Here is a 19,753-nt window from a genome sequence, read left to right as displayed (position 1 = left end):
TCAACACTTTTAAGCAATTAAATCTTCAGCATTGATCTATTGTATAAGTCTGGGGTAGGGGGGAGCGAAGTAATTCCAATTTGTTACAGAAAAAGAAAAAAATATATTTATAACTTGAAAACTTTAGCATAATCAAAGCAATTGTCTTACTCATGGAGACTGTCCCAAAAAGCTAGTAATGGCATCTTTCAAATTCTGCTCTGTCCATTACAGCTAATAGGTCTACTCCTTACACTAATAAAATTGGTAGAGTTTAACCCTTTAGAGATCATGTAATTCAATCCTATTATACAGCTGAGGAAAATGAGACCCAGAAAACAAATGACTTGCCTAAGATCACGTAACCAATTAGTAGCAGAGTAGAAGAACTCAAGGCCAGGATTTTAGATCCCCAAATTTATGCTATTTCCATCATCACACAACAGTTGTCTCAACAAGTAATCATAGGACATTTATGGCTACATAGAAAAAGTCTGTTTTTGTTTTTTTGTTTTTTTTGTTTTTAGTTTATTTTGAGAGAGACAGACAGCACAAATGGGGGAGGGGCAGAGAGAGAGAGAGAGAGAGAGAGAGAGAGAGAGAATCCCAAGCAGGCTCCACAGTCAGCACAGAGCCAGATGCCATGCCGGGCTTGAACACACTACCGGTGAGATCATGACCAGAGCTGAAATCAAGAGTGGGGGGCTTAACCTACTGAGCTACCTGGGTGCCCTGAAGTCTTGTCCTTTTAAAAGAGAAGTCAGGGGAACTTTCCAGAACGCTCGCTGAAAAGCGGAGGAGCGGCGGCTGCCCGAGCTGCGCCCAGCAACGCGCTCCTTCCCGCTCCCCCACAACGGCCTCGGCCCCCTCACCGGCTGTAGAAAATGGTGAAAGAAACTACTTACTATGATGTTTTGGGGGTCAAACCCAATGCCACCCAGGAAGAATTGAAAAAGGCTTACAGGAAATTGGCTTTGAAGTACCACCCTGACAAGAATCCAAATGAAGGAGAGAAGTTTAAACAGATTTCTCAAGCTTATGAAGTGCTCTCTGATGCGAAGAAAAGGGAATTATATGACAAAGGAGGAGAACAGGCAATTAAAGAAGGTGGAGCAGGTGGTGGTTTTGGCTCCCCCATGGACATCTTTGATATGTTTTTTGGAGGAGGAGGAAGGATGCAGAGAGAGAGGAGAGGTAAAAATGTTGTGCATCAGCTCTCTGTAACCTTAGAAGATTTATATAATGGTGCAACAAGAAAACTAGCTCTGCAAAAGAATGTGATTTGCGACAAATGTGAAGGCCGAGGTGGTAAGAAAGGAGCGGTAGAATGTTGTCCCAATTGCCGAGGTACTGGAATGCAAATAAGAATTCATCAGATAGGACCTGGAATGGTTCAGCAAATTCAATCTGTGTGCATGGAGTGCCAGGGCCATGGGGAACGAATCAGTCCTAAAGATAGATGTAAAAGCTGCAACGGAAGGAAGATAGTTCGAGAAAAGAAGATTCTAGAAGTTCATATTGACAAAGGCATGAAAGATGGCCAGAAGATAACATTCCATGGTGAAGGAGACCAAGAACCTGGACTGGAACCAGGAGATATTATCATTGTTTTAGATCAGAAGGACCATGCTGTTTTTACTAGGCGAGGAGAGGATCTTTTCATGTGTATGGACATACAGCTGGTTGAAGCACTGTGCGGCTTTCAAAAGCCAATATCTACTCTAGACAACAGAACCATTGTCATTACCTCTCATCCAGGTCAGATTGTCAAGCATGGAGATATCAAGTGTGTGCTGAATGAAGGCATGCCAATTTATCGTAGACCATACGAAAAGGGTCGCCTAATCATCGAATTTAAGGTAAACTTCCCTGAGAATGGCTTTCTCTCTCCTGATAAACTGTCTTTGCTGGAAAAGCTCCTACCTGAGAGGAAGGAAGTAGAAGAGACTGATGAAATGGACCAGGTAGAACTGGTGGACTTTGATCCAAATCAGGAAAGAAGGTGCCATTACAATGGAGAAGCGTATGAGGATGATGAACATCACCCTAGGGGAGGTGTTCAGTGTCAGACCTCTTAATGGGGCCAGTGAAGAACACTGCTGGCATTTTATATGCAGTAGTGAACGAATGAAGGACTATAATCATAGCTCACTACTTGCTATTATTGTTTTTGTTTTAATATTCAACTATAGTAGTGTTTTAAAAGTTAAATGAAGAATAAAAAATATAAAAGCTCTGACTTTGCCCTGTATGTATGATGAATTCAGTGTGCAAGATAAGTTTAATACTTGTAAAAACTACTTTTAAAAAATCTCCCCTAGCATTTGTTAGAGGCCCGACCTTGTAATTGATTTCAGCTCTATGTACACGAACTAGTTTAGACTGAAAATGCTAGGTAAATGTATTGACTTCAGTGTATGACCCTTAATTGTTAAGCTATGAAGTTAAAACTTGTGTTTAATTGGCAATCTGAAAAAGAATTTGTAGAGAAGTGTTGGTCTGTAGTTCTATTAAGTGGGATTCATTGTGATGCTTCTGCATTTATTCTGTTGCCTCAACTGTTACTTAAAGATGGCATGCTGTGTAATTTGGCCTGTGGTATCAGTGGTGGAAAGGATACCTTTCTAAAGAAGGGGTTTATCATAATCTGCTGTTTGAGGGCTTGCACTTGTAGAACTGCATTCCCTTCTGTGCCATCTTTTTTTTTAATATATATATATTTTATATATATATATATATACATACACACACCAGTCCTGGTTACACTTTTTTTTCTTCTTTTTGGACCATGATAAGCTTCAGAGTAGTGACTTCGGGAGCAGGGTAACTAGAGTGAAGAGATATTTACACAGAAAAGTAAATGTGCATGTATGAGCTAGGAAGGTGTTTTTTAGGTATGTTACAGGCTTACTTTAAACAATTTAACTTACGCTCCGAAGTAACTGTAATTTAATGTTGGTAGTATAGCAAGTTATGATGAATAGCTTTAATTGTATGTTTAAAAGTCATGTTCACAAGCTTAAATCTGGATATCAGAATTAAGCAATTCTTGAAATGTATGAATGTCTCCTTAATATACTGATTACAAAGCAAAAAAATAAAATAAAATAAAATAAAATAAAAGAGAAGTCAGCATCAAAAGCATACAGCTCAGAGAGCACCCAGGAAGACTTATCTTCTAGGGCTAATTTCCTGAATGCGTGTGATCACAGAATTAAATACTACTCTGGAACCTATCCCAAGCAACCGCCACTTTATGGAAGGTTAATAATCACTTGTGAATAAACATTGAATGAACTTCACCTACATGAACTTCCATAATAAAACACAATGGTCATAGAAGCCCAACAGTTTAGTTCTTGACGGGGGAAGTTAGTAGCTCTGCATGGGAACACGGTTTCAATCTATTTACAGGTACCCCTTGGGCTTCGGTTCTTTGTTTTGGTTCCCTTATCTACTAAAAAAAAAAAAAAAAAAAAGATAATGGCCCTCACTTCATAGAATTATCGTATTGTGAAGGTTAATGAGATAAAATGTGTAAAGCGTTTAGCAATGCACCTAGCACATAACTGAACTAAATGATCGTAATTAAAATTCTTAGGCTCCCTGTGAGTGGCTCATGTTACGTGTAAGAAACTAGTACACAACGAGAAGGTTATACTAGACAAGGACTGCTGGTTTGGCAGGCAATCATAGCTTCAAAACGTGTAAGATTCCCTGGGATTTAATGACGGTACACTTAATCTCTACCACTCAATATCAATCAATAGGAGACAACACTTCAAGCATATGAAAAGATACCCATTCTAAATCTCTCTCTTCCGACTCTATCTCAAAATGAACAAAACCGAATATTCATTTATTTCAAAATGAATAAAATACAAGACTAAGCGACCCAGCAAAGAAGGGCTCAGTCCTGCCCTTTCAGGAGTAACCAGGGAGACCACAACACCTCGCAGACGCTTCTAGTTTGAGTTAACGGAAGGGACCTTACAGGCGAGCACAGAGCCACCGGCGACGTGGGTGCCCAACACCTGCCTTTAAAATCACGGGATGATCGGTCGGCCTCGCAAGGGTCCTCCCCCACCATGCCTCCACCCCCAGGGCCCGGGGCCAACACTCCTTGTAAACCCCAGCTCCCTGCCGCAGCTGCCTCAACAGGCGCGCGGCGGGCAGCCTGCTACGTCACGTCGGCGCCGCGCCACTTGGCAGGCCCCCTTCTCCACGTCCTCCCCCCCCCCCCCTCGCCGCTTTCTGGAAGGTTCGTGAAGGCGGTGGGCGCGTTCCGTTATTCTGCGGCCGTCCGGAATCCGGCTCCATCCGTCCTCCCCAAGCCCACGCAGACCCAGCCGACCTTGCCATGCCGGAGAACGTGGCTCCCCGGAGCGGGGCGCCCGCCGGGGCTGCGGGCGGCCGCAACAAAAGCGCCTATCAGGACCGTGACAAGCCGGCCCAGATCCGATTCAGCAACATCTCCGCGGCCAAAGGTATCGCTCCCAGGGTCTGACCTGCGGCCGTGCGGGGTCGAGTTCTGTCTGCACTGTCATTCTGATCTTGGGTTGCCAAGGCACATTTTCTGTTCCTTGAGATGATCTCGTCTTTCCAGTGATAGATGGAAAGATCCCTCTTTGGAGGGATCTGTGCTGTTTTTTGCCGGTAATTCCCAGTGCCTAGTATGGAGACCTTTGGACTGGCCCCATTCTGGGTCTCAGACGCCCATAAGTTTTCATCCTCGGTCGCTCATCACACTCCAGTAGAAAGCAGCCGAGGCCCGCACGTGCGGCTGCAGTCCTTTGGGATCTGACACAAGAGCCCTGTCGCTTATCTGCTTATTGGTTCCATTGGTAGAATGTTGTTTGCATAATCCATTTTAGTTTTCTTGCCCTTGTAAAAGTACCATTTAAGTAGGCTCTTGGCGCAACTAATGAAACGAATTGAGATCTTAGTGCTTATATTGGGGCGGGGACCTTTGTATTGCGCTGTGGAAAGACTTATCCGTCCTGTTTGGGAATATGGAAAGATCTAGGCTGTGCTTTTATGTTCTCCCTGTATGTGCAACGAAACACAAACAAGTCTAGAAATATGGACAGTTTGTTGGTGTTTCGTTTTATAGAATATTTTGGTGTATGGTAGAAATGAAGACCTGAGTTACAATTCTCTCGGTGGCTTTTTGACCTTCGACCTCTAGCCAGGGTTTTCTCCCCCGTAAAATTGAGGCTTTTTTTTTAGAGTTGTGAGAATTAAGAATAGTCGAGTTGAGATAGAAGAATCTGGAAGGAAAAATGAGAACAAAGGCTTAGAGATGTTACCTAATGTGTATTGAATATTGAAACACAGTGAGCATTCCATCACGGCATAAAGTGCATGAAGAAACGAGAGGTGAGATTGGAAGGGTAAAATGGGGCCAATCTCGAAGGGTCGGTGAGGAGAGGCCACATGAATTATCTGTGAATCTGACCTTGAAGAGAACTCAGAACGGAGACTACTAGTCTTTCCAAGTCAGACAAAACTCAACAAATTTGATCGAGGAAAGTTGCTTTAGTTAGGTGCATTTTCGGTTTAATTCAGGGAGCCAGTTTTTTATTTAGATGTTATCCAAAAAATGCCCCCCACCCACCCAGATTGGTAGATAGTGTGAAAAAAAAGTCTAGCATTATTCAGCATGAGTCATTTAACAGACTGTACTGTGTGCCACACACAGTATGTTAAACATCTGACAGTTTTGGAAATGTAAGCAGTCTAAAAAATCTTTTATTTTTTTGGATAATGTGTGTGTTATCTAACTTTTCGCAGGTGAATGTCAGAGCCTTTTTTTTTTTTTTTTTTTTTTTTTTTTTTGCCTTTTTTAAACACCCCCAGCATGGGGCTTGAACCCGCTACTCTGAGATGAAAGTCACATAGTCTCCATACGGAGCCAGCCAGGTGTCCTGAATGTGAGGGCATTCTTAAAGTGAATTGGTCTGCTTCTAGAATCATGGCCATGTGGGTACACTACAGTAGCCTGAAAGCATAATATTTACTGGATAATTAGGAACAGCAGCCTAAAATTACAAAATAAAATTTTAAATTATAGCAAATATTTTCTCTAAAGATCTTTATCATTAACACAATAAAGGAGGAAGTATTATGCTGGTTGTGGCGTATACAATGATTAGGTCACAATCTCAGCCTTGTGTATATGGGGTGAGGTGGTGTGTGAGGAAGGGGAAGGCCTAATTATTTGTCTTAGGCTTGTCAAAGAAAAGGGGATTTGACTTGACTGTTCATCACATCTAATTTTTCTTAGAAAATAGTAAATGGACTATTAAAACAAACATTCTTAGGGACAAATAAGTAACTTTGGAACGGTAGACTGTATATCCAGATATATTTCAAGTATCCACTTTTTTTTTTTAAACGTTTATTTATTTTTGAGACAGAGACAGAGCATGAACGGGGGAGGGTCAGAGAGAGGGAGACACAGAATCCGAAACAGGCTCCAGGCTCTGAGCTGTCAGCACAGAGCCCGATGCGGGGCTCGAACTCAGGGACCTTGAGATCATGACCTGAGCCGAAGTCGGCCGCTTAACCGACTGAGCCACCCAGGCGCCCCAGATATATTTCATAATGTATTGATGATGACTGAAAGCTGGGGTTTTAGTTTGGGTTTTTGTTTGGGTTAAGATTTGGGCTCTTTGTTTTGGTTTATTTGGTGGCAGGGTTGGAAGGTGTCCAAAGGGTATTTTACTGTAGGCCATATATATATACTGGCCTCACATTAGCGGACAAAACTCTTTGCCCTCAGAAATTACTGTCTATAGGTAGGAGAGACACAATAGACAAATAAATGGAATTATATAGCATATTAGGAAGTCTTAAGGAATGGAGAAAATACAGTCTTCATTCAGACTACATTGTACTTATTTTGATATTTAGAGAAAGATTAGGTAAATCCTTAAAATGTGTTCTGCCATAGGTAGGGCACAAAGTTATTTACAGGGACTTGTACCAACAAAAGGTGAAATGTCATACAATTAAAGGAATTACTGTTTCCAGTAGATTATTATTAGACAATGAATTTTCTTTAGTGGACACAGTATAAACAGTTGTATACCATATCCTAATAAGGACAGAATGATCATTTGAAAGGAGAAATACTTCGTGGGTTTTTTTGTTTCATTTTGTTTTAAGAGCCTTGATTTCTTCCTTCTGTTTACAGCTGTTGCTGATGCTATTAGAACAAGCCTTGGACCAAAAGGAATGGATAAAATGGTAAAAACTTGAACTGTTTGTTACATATTGAGTGCTATTGTCCACACTGCAAAATGTCAATAGAGGGTTAGGATGTGCTGCTTAAAAAATAAAAAGTATTAGAAAGGTACTTTGAAAGTTTAGAAGAATAAAAGATTGCTTTGGAATGAGTAGGACTTAACTATAATTCATATTTTATTTGACGCTTTTAACATTGAAAGTGTGTCCACCAGAGTAGTTCTCTGTTGTTTTGTTACGTGGAAAGTACAGTAAGGCAATAGCTATGAGCGCTTGAGTTCAGTGTTTTCTTATTGGTAAATAACTGTGACCCTCTATGGGTCTGTAGAATTTCACTTGTTCTTCCAGCAAGAGAATACTGCTAAGTTGAGAATACCAAGAAATAAGTTACTATTTCAACTGTGAGAAGTGTGTACATTATGTTCTTGATGCTATCTTTTTTGGAGATCCATAGTGTCATTTGTTACTATGGATATGAACCCAGGAATAATAGTAATTATATCCGGTGTCTAGATTCCTTCACTTCGAACAAACAAATAACTAGAGTAAAGCCAAGTATTGCACTTGTAAAGTTAAGCTGTTGCTGTATATTCTTTTTTTTTTATTTATTTATTTTTATTTTTTTTTTTTATTTTTAAAAAAAAATTTTTTTTTTTCAACGTTTATTTATTTTTGGGACAGAGAGAGACAGAGCATGAACGGTGGAGGGGCAGAGAGAGAGGGAGACAGAATCGGAAACAGGCTCCAGGCTCTGAGCCATCAGTCCAGAGCCTGACGCGGGGCTCGAACTCACGAACCGTGAGATCGTGACCTGGCTGAAGTCGGACGCTTAACCGACCGCGCCACCCAGGCGCCCCATTGCTGTATATTCTTAAATCAGTATACTAACATAAGGGAAGAGAATTTAAAATTAAGCACAGTTGTAAGCTCTGCAAACATAAATTAACTTCTCTACTAAGAAGTTTTAAAGTTAGAGCTTTAGGGTGTCATAGTGCTGGGTAAAGAAAACAAGATTTTTGAAGTACAGTGTTTTCAAAAAACAAAACTTTCCAGATTCAAGATGGAAAAGGCGATGTGACCATTACAAATGATGGTGCCACCATTCTGAAACAAATGCAGGTGTTACATCCAGCAGCCAGAATGGTAAGTATAATTTTAGATGAGTGGGTTTTTTAAGTGTATTGCTTGATATTTATAAAGAGTTAAATTTGTTTCTTTGGTCACGTTGTATTTAAGCATTGTGAATTTACTTTCTTTAGGTTAAGCAGGCATGTTTTTGGGATGCATTGTGTGCCTAGCATTGTGCTCTTCAGTGCAAGGTTGTAATAAAACATGAATCTCCTTGTCCCCAGGAGTGTGCCAGGTAGTTGAGGAAAAAGGAGATAAAAACATGAAATGCCGTGAATTATTAGCTCAGTGGGTGTTAGTTGAAAGAGAGCAATGTAATCTTAATTGTGTGCAAAATAAATCACATGTCTAAACTTTACACTGGTGTTTATTAGAAATAATTACCAATTCAGCTAAGTGTGATGATTCCAGTGTCAAGTGAGAAGTCACCATATCTTTGAAAAGAAATTCCATCAAAAAGTTATGTTTAATTATGTAAAGTTGACTGTTGAAGTGAATCAGATTCTACTTACACAGAGTCATTTCAGATGAGCTTCCAGAGGACTCCAAACTGACACTTGTGCCATCTAGAATGCTGCATTTTTTTTAGCTTCCAACTCTACAACATTATTTATGCTTTCTGACAGGAACTTTTTTAATAGCTGGGGAGAAAAAATTTACAACCCATAGTCTGAACCAGAAATCATAATACAGCTTCTTATAGAGAGTATACCTAAGCAGAATTTTTTGTGTCACAAATATATCAATCATTTTAAAATGAAACCCAAGAAGTCAAAAATTGTGTTGAATCTTAGAGTGTTGATAACAGTAGTCAAGTTGTTTGTGACACTGATCAGAAGGCCATTCGTTTTATATTTCAGTTAGATGTTATTGGGTCCTCACATTTCTCATTGAGCAACTTAGCATGTTCTGTTTCCTTAGCTGGTGGAGCTATCTAAGGCGCAAGATATAGAAGCAGGAGATGGCACGACGTCGGTGGTCATCATTGCTGGCTCTCTCTTAGATTCCTGTACCAAGCTTCTTCAGAAAGGTAGGTAGGACTTGGGACATGTTTTATTCCTAAATAAAGGCCAAAAAATACTAAGTAATAGGAGATATGATAGTTGATTTGGAATAACGAATCTTGTTATTAGGAATTTTTAGGTTAAATTTTGCTTGGTTTATCATATGAATAAGAATTTTTTTTTCTTTTTTCTTTCTTATTTTTTTTTTTTTAAACCAAGCTTTATTTTGAATGAAACTTGATAGAATTTTGCTTTTCTAAAATAAGTTGTGGTGGTGTTATTAATCTTAGGCTCTAAATGAGAATGGTGATTTGGGAGAGATTGTATAGGTTCTTCTACTGATAAATAGTGCTTAATCATAGTAGTGACTCTCCAGTCACTTATTCTACTTAGAATTGTGATGTTTTGAAAAGTATATAATTTGGCTTCAGTCTTAAAGTATCATGAGTGCAGCATTGATCTGTTCCAAATTAAATGGAAATAAATTATTAGCCATAATAGCAGCTAAAGTTGTTCAGACTATTTTGTTTATAACTGAAGCCTCAGGTTTTTTTTTTTAATTTATTTTTTTTTGTTGTTTATTTATTTTTGAGAGACAGAGCACAAGCAGGGGAGGAGCAGAGAGAGAGGGAGACAGAATCTGAAACAGGCTCCAGGCTCTGAGCTGTCAGCATAGAGCCCGACGTGAGGCTCGAACTCCTAAGCCGTGAGGCCATGACCTGAGCCGAAGTCAGATGCTTAACTGACTGAGCCACTCAGGCGCCCCATGAAGCCTCAGTTTTGATAATTTAAAAAATATGTCTGCTTTGGGGCGCCTCGGTGGCTCTGTCAGTTAAGCATCCAACTCTTGATTTCAACTCAGGTCATGATCTCATGGTTTGTGAGATCAAGCCCCACATCAGGCTCTGCTGATAGCATGGAGCCTGCTTGGGATTGTCTCTTGCTCTCTCTGCCCCTCCCCTGCTTACACGTGCTCTTGTGCTCTCTTTATCTCTCTTCACTCTCTCTCAAAATAAACTTTCAAAAAATTTTTTAAATTATGACTGCTTTGAAATTATGAGTGGAAAGTTTCTATTTTTAACATGTGCCATATATGTAGTTCATGTGTTATAATAACGAAATTTTAACAAACAGGGATTCATCCGACCATCATTTCTGAGTCATTCCAGAAGGCTTTGGAAAAGGGTATTGAAATCTTGACTGACATGTCTAGACCTGTGGAACTGAGTGACAGAGAAACTTTATTAAATAGTGCTACCACTTCATTGAACTCAAAGGTGAGTCCGGTACTAAGGGATCATTGCAAAATCACATTTTAAAGTTTAAGAATTGCAACTCTTACATTGTGATTTTTGATGTTAAACGGTTCATAAATGTTAGGTCTAGAGTGTCTAGATAACTGAAGTAATTTGTACAACTAAATTAAAGTCAAATTTCCTCCTTCAAAGCTTTCAAATAAATTGTATCCCCATTTTACATATGGGGAAATAGATGTAGTGAAGTTAAGTAACTAACCCAAGACCTATCAGTAAGAGGTAGGTTGAGGGGCACCTGAATGGCTCAGTCAGGTAAGTGTCCGAGTTCAGCTTTGGTCATGATTGTTGAGTTTGAGCCCCCAAATCAGGCTCTCTGCTGTCAGCACAGAGCCTGTTTCGGATCCTCTGTCCCCCTCTGTTTCTGCACCTCCCCCGCTCATGCTCTCTCTCCTAAATAAGTAAAAAATAAGGGGTGAGTTGAGATTGGAACCCAGGACAGGTTTGCCCATCCATAGTCCCTCTTAACTAATAATCAATGCTGCTTTTTTTAGTTTTCAAATTTAAAGCATTGATTTTTTTTTTTAATTTTTTTAATGTTTGTTTATTTTTGACAGAGAGACAGCATGAGTGGGGGAGGGGCAGAGAGAGGGAGACACAGAATCCAAAATAGGCTTCAGGCTCTGAGCTGTCAGCACAGAGCCCTATGCGGGGCTCGAACTTACAGACCATGAGATCATGATCTGAGCTGAAGTCAGACGCTCAACCAACTGAGCCACCCAGGCGCCCCAAGCATTGATTTTTTTTCTAAGAATTTCTTGTGCATTTAATGTTAATTGTTTTCTGTCACATTCTCTTCATCCCTCCTGTATTTTCCCCTTTTTTTCATCAGCTTTATATCAATACATTCATTTTATTTCAATGTTATATGGGGAGCTAGTGTTAGTCACATACATGATACTGTTAAATGTCCACAGTTGTAACACAGAATAGTGTGGTTACAGGCATTGGTCATAGAGTCTAGAATACTTGGGTTTAGTGCTGGGTTCATCACTAAACTAAGCTGTGTGACTCTTCAGATTTCTTCATCTGAAGATTGAATGAGTATATAAATGATAAGGGCTAAGATCATTTTAGATAAGAATTGTCTGCATAAAGGTAACTTGGTTTTTGGATTTCCTATAGAATTATTAGTAATTCAGACAGTCTGTTTACTAAATTAATAAAACAGGAAAGCAAGCAGACATTTTGTGCTCTTGGTGACTGACAACATGAGTGGACAAGACAGTTTGTATGGAATGTTGTCTTCATGTTCCCACTCTTCCTTTGCAACCCAAGAAAAGTGGTTAAGATTACTTCTTGAATATCTTTGTCATTAAAGAACTAGGATTTTTTTCTGTTGTGAAGTTGATTTTATTATTATTTTTTTAATTCTAGGTTGTCTCTCAGTATTCAAGTCTGCTTTCTCCAATGAGTGTAAATGCAGTGATGAAAGTGATTGACCCAGCCACCGCTACTAGTGTGGATCTGAGAGACATTAAAATAGTTAAGAAACTTGGGTAAGCATGTCTAATTTTAACTTTAGTAAAAATAAGGGGTACCTCAGTGGCTCACTCGGTTAAGCATCTGTCTCTTGATTTCGGCTCAGATCATGATCTCATGGTTCATGAGTTTAAGCCTATGTGGAGGACGTCAGCACAGAGCCTGGTTGGGATTCTCCTGTCTCCCTCTCTCTCTGCTCCTCCCTCAGTTGCTTTCAAAAATAAATAAGCTTTTTAAAGAAAAATTAATTTTAAGAACTTGTATTGATATGGGAATCTCGTTTGTTTATATCCTTTTACGATGGCAAGGCAGTAGTGTGATCAGAGTTCAGGAATAGGGCACTAATAAATGATTCCTGTTTTATTCGACTGATGATTTTTAATCTATTAGTGATCTATTTTTTTAATAGTTATTTCTCCCAGATTTTATTTGGCTCACTGTATTTTTTTTAATGTTTGTTTATTTTGAGAGAGGGAGTGGGGGAGAGGCAGAGAAAAACTCCCAGGCAAGCTCCATGTTCAGCATGGAGCCTGACATGGGTCCTCGATCTCATAACTTGAAATCATGACCTGATACCACATCAAGAGTCCATCGCTCAACCAACTGAGCCACCCAGGCGTGCCCTGATTGGCAGTCTGTTAAACTTAACAGATTTCCACCTGTTAACTGTCGTCTTCTTGTTTTCTTTTCTCTTAGTGGGACAATTGATGACTGTGAGCTGGTAGAAGGGCTGGTACTTACTCAAAAGGTGGCAAATTCTGGCATAACCAGAGTTGAAAAGGCTAAGATTGGGCTTATTCAGTTTTGCTTATCTGCTCCCAAAACTGATGTAAGTAAGAGCCAAATGCAGTTGGTTCCTTGTTCACGTGTTTTGACTTTTTAATAGCTCAGACTTTTGTTTTGTTAATACAAAAACAGAAAATACACTAGTAACAAAAACCATAGGTTTCAAAAGAATTTGTGAGATTGAGGGTGCCTGGGTGGCTCAATCGATTAAGCATCCAACTTCATCTCAGGTCAAGATCTTGCAGTTCTTGAGTTTGAGCCCCGAATCAGGCTTTGCTATCAGCGCAGAGCCCATTTTGGATCCTCTGTTTCTCCCCCACTCTCCTTCTCTCACAAAAATAAAATACTAAAAAAAAAAAAAAAAAAAAAAAAAAGTGAAATTGAGACAAAAGTAGAAATTGTTGATGACAGACATGACAAATCTGTAGCTTCAATTGACTGTCATTGAACTAAGCGTTGACTTCATAGATAAGGCAAATAGCAATAGAGGCTATGTATGAAATAGGTTATGGAAAAGTTACAGTGTAAGTAGAATTTCTAAACTCTTTCTAGGTTTCTGAGAAACCTCCACCCACCCTATAGCAACAGACAGATCTTTTGTCCTACATTAGCACAAATGAAACTAAACCAGGTTACTGTTTATACTCTAAAGAAATGTTTTTAAAGGTGTTTTCATATCTTTTAGTCATAAGTGCTATTTCCAAAAGTGGGTGGTTGAGCTTGTCACTTCGCTCAGGTTTGTTTTCTTTACAATGTATTGCATTACACATTTTTAGTCCTGTGTTTCCCAAAAGTTTAACCCATAGAAAAATTAATTTTGTTTTATACACCACTGATTAACAAGATTTGTCCCTGGTACCTCCTTTCAGCATGCCAGTTTTGTGTTTGTTTGTTTTAACAAGCCATAGAGTAAAAAGGATGCAACTGAAATTATTTCAGGAATGCATATATCTGTATGAAGAAAATTGACATATTCAGGAAATAGGATAATCATTTCACAGTTACCAAAAATGTACTTGCAAAAAATATAAGACAGCAAGGTGTATAGATAAAAGTTAAAGACCTGAGTTAATGTTGGTTTTCATCTTCCTAGATCTTTTCTGGGGTGACAGTATGATATCTTACTTGGTAATGATTTTGGTTGAATATACATGATACATGATATTTGCATTAAAAGTTTGTCTTTCTCACTAAAAAAAATTAAAGGCAAAAAAAAAACTGTTATAAGGCAATTTATTAATATGTTATTCTTTTTCTCAACAGATGGATAATCAAATAGTAGTTTCTGACTATGTCCAGATGGACCGAGTGCTGCGGGAGGAGAGAGCCTATATTCTAAATTTAGTGAAGCAAATTAAAAAAACAGGATGTAATGTCCTTCTCATACAGAAGTCTATTCTGAGGTGTGGGGCTATTTCTTTTGTTCACTTTTTAATTTTTTTAATGTTTATTTTTGAGAGAAAGTGTGTGAGAAGGAGAGGATCCAAAGCAGGCTCCATGCTGATGGCAGCACAAGGTGGGGGCTCAGACTCACAAACCATGAGATCATGACCTGAGCTGAAGTCCAGGACTCAAAACGACTGAGCAAGCCAGGCAACCCTCTTTTGTTCACTTTTTAATGACATTTATTTTTGATCCCTTATAGCAATTGTTTAAGAAACATTTCAAAGTGAGTAAACCACTGGAAATCTAGGATGAAACTGCATTGGTGGGACAGCACTGTATTCTGATCATCCTCTAAAGTAGGTTCTCTTCCCATTGTGATGATTTAAATATGTGGGATATACAGTTGACCCTTGAACAACTTAGGTTTGAATTGTGTGGGTCCACTTACATATGGATTTTTTTTTTTTTATTACAGTGCTGTCAGGTGTATTTTCCTCGTGGCTTTTTAAAGTTTAATCTCGGGGCGCCTGGGTGGCTCAGTCGGTTAGGCATCCGACTTCAGCTCAGGTCATGATCTCACAGTTCGTGGGTTTGAGCCCCGTGTCTGGCTCTGACAGCTCAGAGCCTGGAGCCAGCTTTGGATTCTGTGTCTCATTCTCTGCCCCTTCCTCGCTTGTGCTCTGTCTCTCTCAAAAATAAACAAACATTAAAAAAAATTTTTTTTTTTTTTAATTAAAGTTCCATTTAAGTAATCTCTACACCCGATGTGGGGCTCAAACTCACGACCCTGAGATCAAGAGTTGCATATTCTTCTGACTGAGCCAGGCAGGCACCTCTCCTCATCGTTTTCTTAATATTTTCTTTCCTCTATTTTTATCATAAGAATACAGCATAGGGGTGCCTGGATGGCTTAGTCAGTTTGGCATCGGTCTCTTGATTTCAGCCTGGGTTTTGAGCTTACAGTTTGTGGGTTTGAGCTCCACATCGGGCTCTGTGCTAACAGGGCAGAGCCTGCTTAGGATTCTCTCTCTTCTCTTCATCCCTCTCCTTGCTTGCACGCGCTCTCTCTCTCTCTGATATTTAAAAAGAATACAACATATGCTACATGTAACATGCAAAATATCGATTAAGTGTTTATGTTATCCATAAGGCTCTGATCTTTGGGTTATTAGTAGTTAAGTTTTGGGGAAGTCAGGGCATCTGGGTGGCTCATTCAGTTGAGTGTCCGACTCTTGATTTTGGCTCAGGTCATGATTCCAGGGTTGTGAGATCAAGCCCTGCATCAGGCTCCGCGTTGAGTGTGGAGCCTGCTTGAGATTGTCCCTCCCTTCCTCCCTCCCTCTACCTGCCCCCCTCCCCTTCTCCTGTGTGCTCTCTCTAAAAAAGGGCAGGAGGAGTCAAAAGTTGTATGCAAATTTCGGGTGGTGTCTGGGCAGCTTAGTCGATTAAGTGTCCCAACTCTGGCTATCAACTCAGGTCATGATCTCATAGTTCATTAGTTTGAGCCCTGCATCATGCTCCGTGCTGACAGTGCAGAGTCTGCTTGGTATTCTCCCTGCCCCTACACAGCACCCCCCCCCCAATAAATAAATAAGCTTTAAAAAATCTTTTAAAAAAATGACAAAAAGCAGTTGAATGGCAAAGTGGTTTTTATTTTAATCTAGCATTGATATAATCCCTGATTTGTATTTCAGAGATGCTCTCAGTGATCTTGCATTACATTTCCTGAACAAAATGAAGATTATGGTGGTTAAGGATATTGAAAGAGAAGACATTGAATTCATTTGTAAGGTAAAATATTCCTAGCATCTGTGTGAAAATACTGTCTTAATCAAATGTTGTCTTAATTTGTGGATTTGATTTTTTTTTCCCAGACAATTGGAACCAAGCCAGTTGCTCATATTGACCAGTTCACTGCCGACATGCTGGGATCAGCTGAGTTAGCTGAGGAGGTCAATTTAAATGGTTCTGGCAAACTGCTCAAGGTAACAGTATTATAATAAAGCTTTTTATCGATCTGGATTTTTTGTTTTCACCCTTATTTCAAATACCTAATTTGGAGTTTGTTTACTAAAGATTACAGGCTGTGCAAGCCCTGGAAAAACAGTTACAATTGTTGTTCGTGGCTCTAACAAATTGGTGATTGAAGAAGCTGAGCGTTCCATTCATGATGCTCTATGTGTTATTCGCTGTTTAGTGAAGAAGAGGTAATAGAAGTTACTAACATTTTGAGCATTAAATTTCTTTACTTTGACTTTTTAAGGTATAAATAGTAAGTTATTAAGAATAGCTTTCTGTTGGATAAAATAAGCTAAAAATGTATTTGTGAATTTCAGAGCTCTTATTGCAGGAGGTGGTGCTCCAGAGATAGAATTGGCCCTACGGTTAACTGAATATTCACGAACATTGAGTGGCATGGAATCCTACTGCGTTCGTGCTTTTGCAGATGCTATGGAAGTCATTCCATCTACACTAGCTGAAAATGCTGGCTTGAATCCCATTTCTACAGTAACAGAACTAAGAAACCGCCATGCCCAAGGAGAAAAAACTACTGGCATTAATGTCCGAAAGGTAATAATTTAGTCTCTTAATTATTGCAGAAAATGTTGATTAAAATGTTAAAAGCTTCATAATCATCTATAGAATGAAAAGCATTCTGATGAAAAGTAATCTTGGATTTTGGGGCACCTGGCTGGCTTAGAAGAGAACGTGACTCTTGATCTCTGAATCGTAAGTTTGAGCCCCACATTGGGTGTAGAGATTACTTTTTTAAAAAATAATCTTGGATTTAAGTATGAGATCTGCATGTTAATTAATTTAGGCCATTGAGTAAGAATGAAGATGATGCCTTAACTGAAAAGTATCAATTATTTGGTACTTATGGATTGTGTGACTGTTAGTGAATAAATTGGCCTGTGTTTCACTTTCCTCAGTTGTAAAAACAAAGACAGTTAATAGTTTCTTCAAAAGCCTGTTGTGAAGATTAAACGTATTACCAACTAGAAAGCTTTTACTAAGTTGCCTAGCATAAACACTATGTAAATGTTAACCATTGCTGCTGTTGTGGCCAGCAGCCAAGTATGGTTGTATAGGGTAAATACAACAGTAATAATTTCCCTTTTTGTATTAATGTCTCCTTTTATTGAAGAGACAAATTAATATATAATGGAAAAACAACTGTGAAGATCCAAGGTAATATTTTCGGAATGATAAAAAACTCCAAAGGGCACTGCCTGGTTAGGGGAAACTTCATGAAGACACAACTTTGATTGGTAGGGAATGAGATTTTAGGTGGAAAAGCAAATGGTTTACAGGTGAAAGGGACCAGGAAGTGACTCATTTTGTCTTGTGGGTTATATGTTGGTGATACACTGGAATTTAACTTTGGGAAGCTTAGATAAGAGCTAGAATATGCCTTTGAGTATTGGGGCAGGTATGTGGGAGGGGGGTTGTTTTCCAATAGTTGGGAGCTACTAATTTTTTTTTTTTTTTTTTTAATCAAGAAGCTAAGATGATGTAAAAGTATTTTAAAGGGGAAAGACTGGAGGCACGGTGGCCTGCTATGGCCATTGTAAATTAATGCAGTAATCCTGAGAGAAAGGGGACCGAGATAGTGGCAATAACAATTTAAAAGTAGGGTTTAAGAGAGATGTAAAGGAAGAGCAGACCAGATTTGGCCAGATTAGGATTAGGATTCAGGGATGGTTTAAGCATTAAAGATCTTACAGTTTTTAATTAGTATGATTAATTTTTGCCCAGATAATAGGAGTTATTTTGGGATTAGGATTGGGGGGATCTAGCATTAATTTAGTTTTTCCAAATTTTAGTTAAATACAATCTACAATACAGAGAAGAGCTTAGTAGGGAATATTTTACTTTTGACTAGGGCAAGGGAAAATGAGGTTTAAAAGGCCTTATTAAGTCAAACTTGTAACAGTTTAGTTGGTGATGTAAGTAATAATTACACTAAAAGCAATCTGTGCTATTTGGCAGGGTGGTATTTCCAACATTTTGGAGGAATTGGTTGTCCAGCCTCTGTTGGTTTCAGTCAGTGCACTGACTCTAGCAACTGAAACTGTCCGGAGCATTCTGAAAATTGATGATGTGGTAAGTATAAATAGATTGTGGATTTCCCTATAAGGTCAAAAAGGCATATTTTTAAAAGAGTTTTGGGAGGGGAGCAGGGTGGTAAATGATACTTTGTTGGTCCTCAGGTGGTAACAGTTCATACTTTTATAGTCTTTTCTCACTTGTAAAAATAGGAGTGATTTGGTAATTGCCCTAAACCAGTGTTAAAATTTTATCATTACAAGTTGTGGAACTCAGGTTTTTTTCTTGTCAGGTAAACACTCGGTAATCAAGTAACACTGGCCAACTGGCACCATCACAGCCACTAACAGTGTGTCTGGAGTGGAAGATCTCCTTGCTGTTTGGAAGATTGTTTTCCTCTACAAATTCCCAGGCCTGGTCTTCCAGTTGGCACTTGCTTGAAATTGTATTGACATAATTGAATTAAAGTATTAAATGTTTGGTTTCAAAAGGCAGATTAATTTATCGTCCCTTCTACCCCCAATAGTCTGTTACTTCTGATATTCTTGACCTGTATAAGAAGAGAAAATGAATTCACATTCACTTATGGATTCGTTTAGGTCTCAATCCTGGGTACTTTAAGTTTGTTTGTTTGTTTTAAACAAGTATTGAGAATTTTAAATGGCCCAGTATGCTCATCACCCTGATAAATCCCCATTTACACAAAAATATCAAAGCCCTGTATATGCTGACAGTCCCAAACCTGGAGCCCACCTCGGATTCTGTCTCCCCTTTCTTTCTGCCCCTTACCCCCTCACTCTGTCTTCTGTCCCCCTCTCAAAAATAAACCTTTAAAAATTTTTAAAAACACTTTTTCTTTAATCCAAATGACTTATATTTGAACTTGGTTTTTTTTTTCAATTTTTTAAACATTTATTTATTTTTGAGAGACAGAGCATGAGCAGGGGAGGGGCAGAGAGAGGGAGACACAGAATCCAAAGCAGGCTCCAGGCTCTGAGCCATCAGCAGAGTCCAATGCAGGGCTCACACTCACAAATCAGGAGATCATGACCCAGGCCAAAGTCAGACACTTAACCGACTGAGCCATCCAGGCACCCCAACTTTTATTTATTTATTTATTTGTTTGTTTGTTTATTTATACACACCATTATGTATTGATATATAAATAAATTTGTAAGTATTGAGAGTCCCCCCTACCCTTTCTAGTCCTTCCTTTCGTTTCTTTTTTTCTTTCCTTTCTTGCTGGCTAGGACCTAGAGTACAAATGCAGAAAGGAAATGATAACAGTGGGTATGAGAGCCAGCCTCTGAGGTAGCACCCAATAATTCCTGCCTTCTAGTATTCACAATCTTGTGTAACCCCCACCATCTCCCACAT

The 19,753-nt window shown here is 39.1% G+C and overlaps 2 protein-coding genes across 2 annotated transcripts; both read left to right on the top strand.

The window, feature by feature from the left end:
• Window positions 1-748: 748 nt before the first annotated feature.
• Window positions 749-3,077, top strand: LOC115510621 (dnaJ homolog subfamily A member 1-like). Its single transcript, XM_032592651.1, has one exon. It carries the CDS (start codon window positions 864-866, stop codon window positions 2,055-2,057), a length of 1,194 nt encoding a protein of 397 aa, XP_032448542.1. The 5' UTR covers window positions 749-863; the 3' UTR covers window positions 2,058-3,077.
• A 1,139-nt stretch (window positions 3,078-4,216) lies between these two features.
• CCT4 (chaperonin containing TCP1 subunit 4) lies at window positions 4,217-18,866 on the top strand. The gene is made up of 14 exons (XM_030310674.1): window positions 4,217-4,466; window positions 7,178-7,230; window positions 8,281-8,370; window positions 9,277-9,385; window positions 10,494-10,636; window positions 12,050-12,171; window positions 12,851-12,983; window positions 14,204-14,343; window positions 16,021-16,117; window positions 16,201-16,311; window positions 16,403-16,533; window positions 16,663-16,897; window positions 18,320-18,433; window positions 18,669-18,866. The coding sequence occupies exons 1-14, from the start codon at window positions 4,340-4,342 to the stop codon at window positions 18,681-18,683; spliced, it is 1,620 nt and encodes a 539-aa protein (XP_030166534.1). The 5' UTR covers window positions 4,217-4,339; the 3' UTR covers window positions 18,684-18,866.
• Window positions 18,867-19,753: the final 887 nt, after the last annotated feature.

This window comes from Lynx canadensis, chromosome A3, assembly GCF_007474595.2.
Source record: "Lynx canadensis isolate LIC74 chromosome A3, mLynCan4.pri.v2, whole genome shotgun sequence".
Taxonomy (NCBI): domain Eukaryota; kingdom Metazoa; phylum Chordata; class Mammalia; order Carnivora; family Felidae; genus Lynx; species Lynx canadensis.
The sequence above is the reverse complement of the archived record's forward strand: the minus strand, read 5'-3'. Positions and strand labels throughout refer to the sequence as shown.

Bases quoted from the DNA above. Each gene is read 5' to 3' on its own strand.
- LOC115510621 (XM_032592651.1), top strand. From the start codon at position 864: ATGGTGAAAGAAACTACTTACTATGATGTTTTGGGGGTCAAACCCAAT.
- CCT4 (XM_030310674.1), top strand. From the start codon at position 4,340: ATGCCGGAGAACGTGGCTCCCCGGAGCGGGGCGCCCGCCGGGGCTGCG. The intron at 9,386-10,493 runs GTAGGTAGGACT...TTTAACAAACAG, and splicing joins TACCAAGCTTCTTCAGAAAG to GGATTCATCCGACCATCATT. The intron at 16,118-16,200 runs GTAAAATATTCC...TTTTTTTCCCAG, and splicing joins ACATTGAATTCATTTGTAAG to ACAATTGGAACCAAGCCAGT.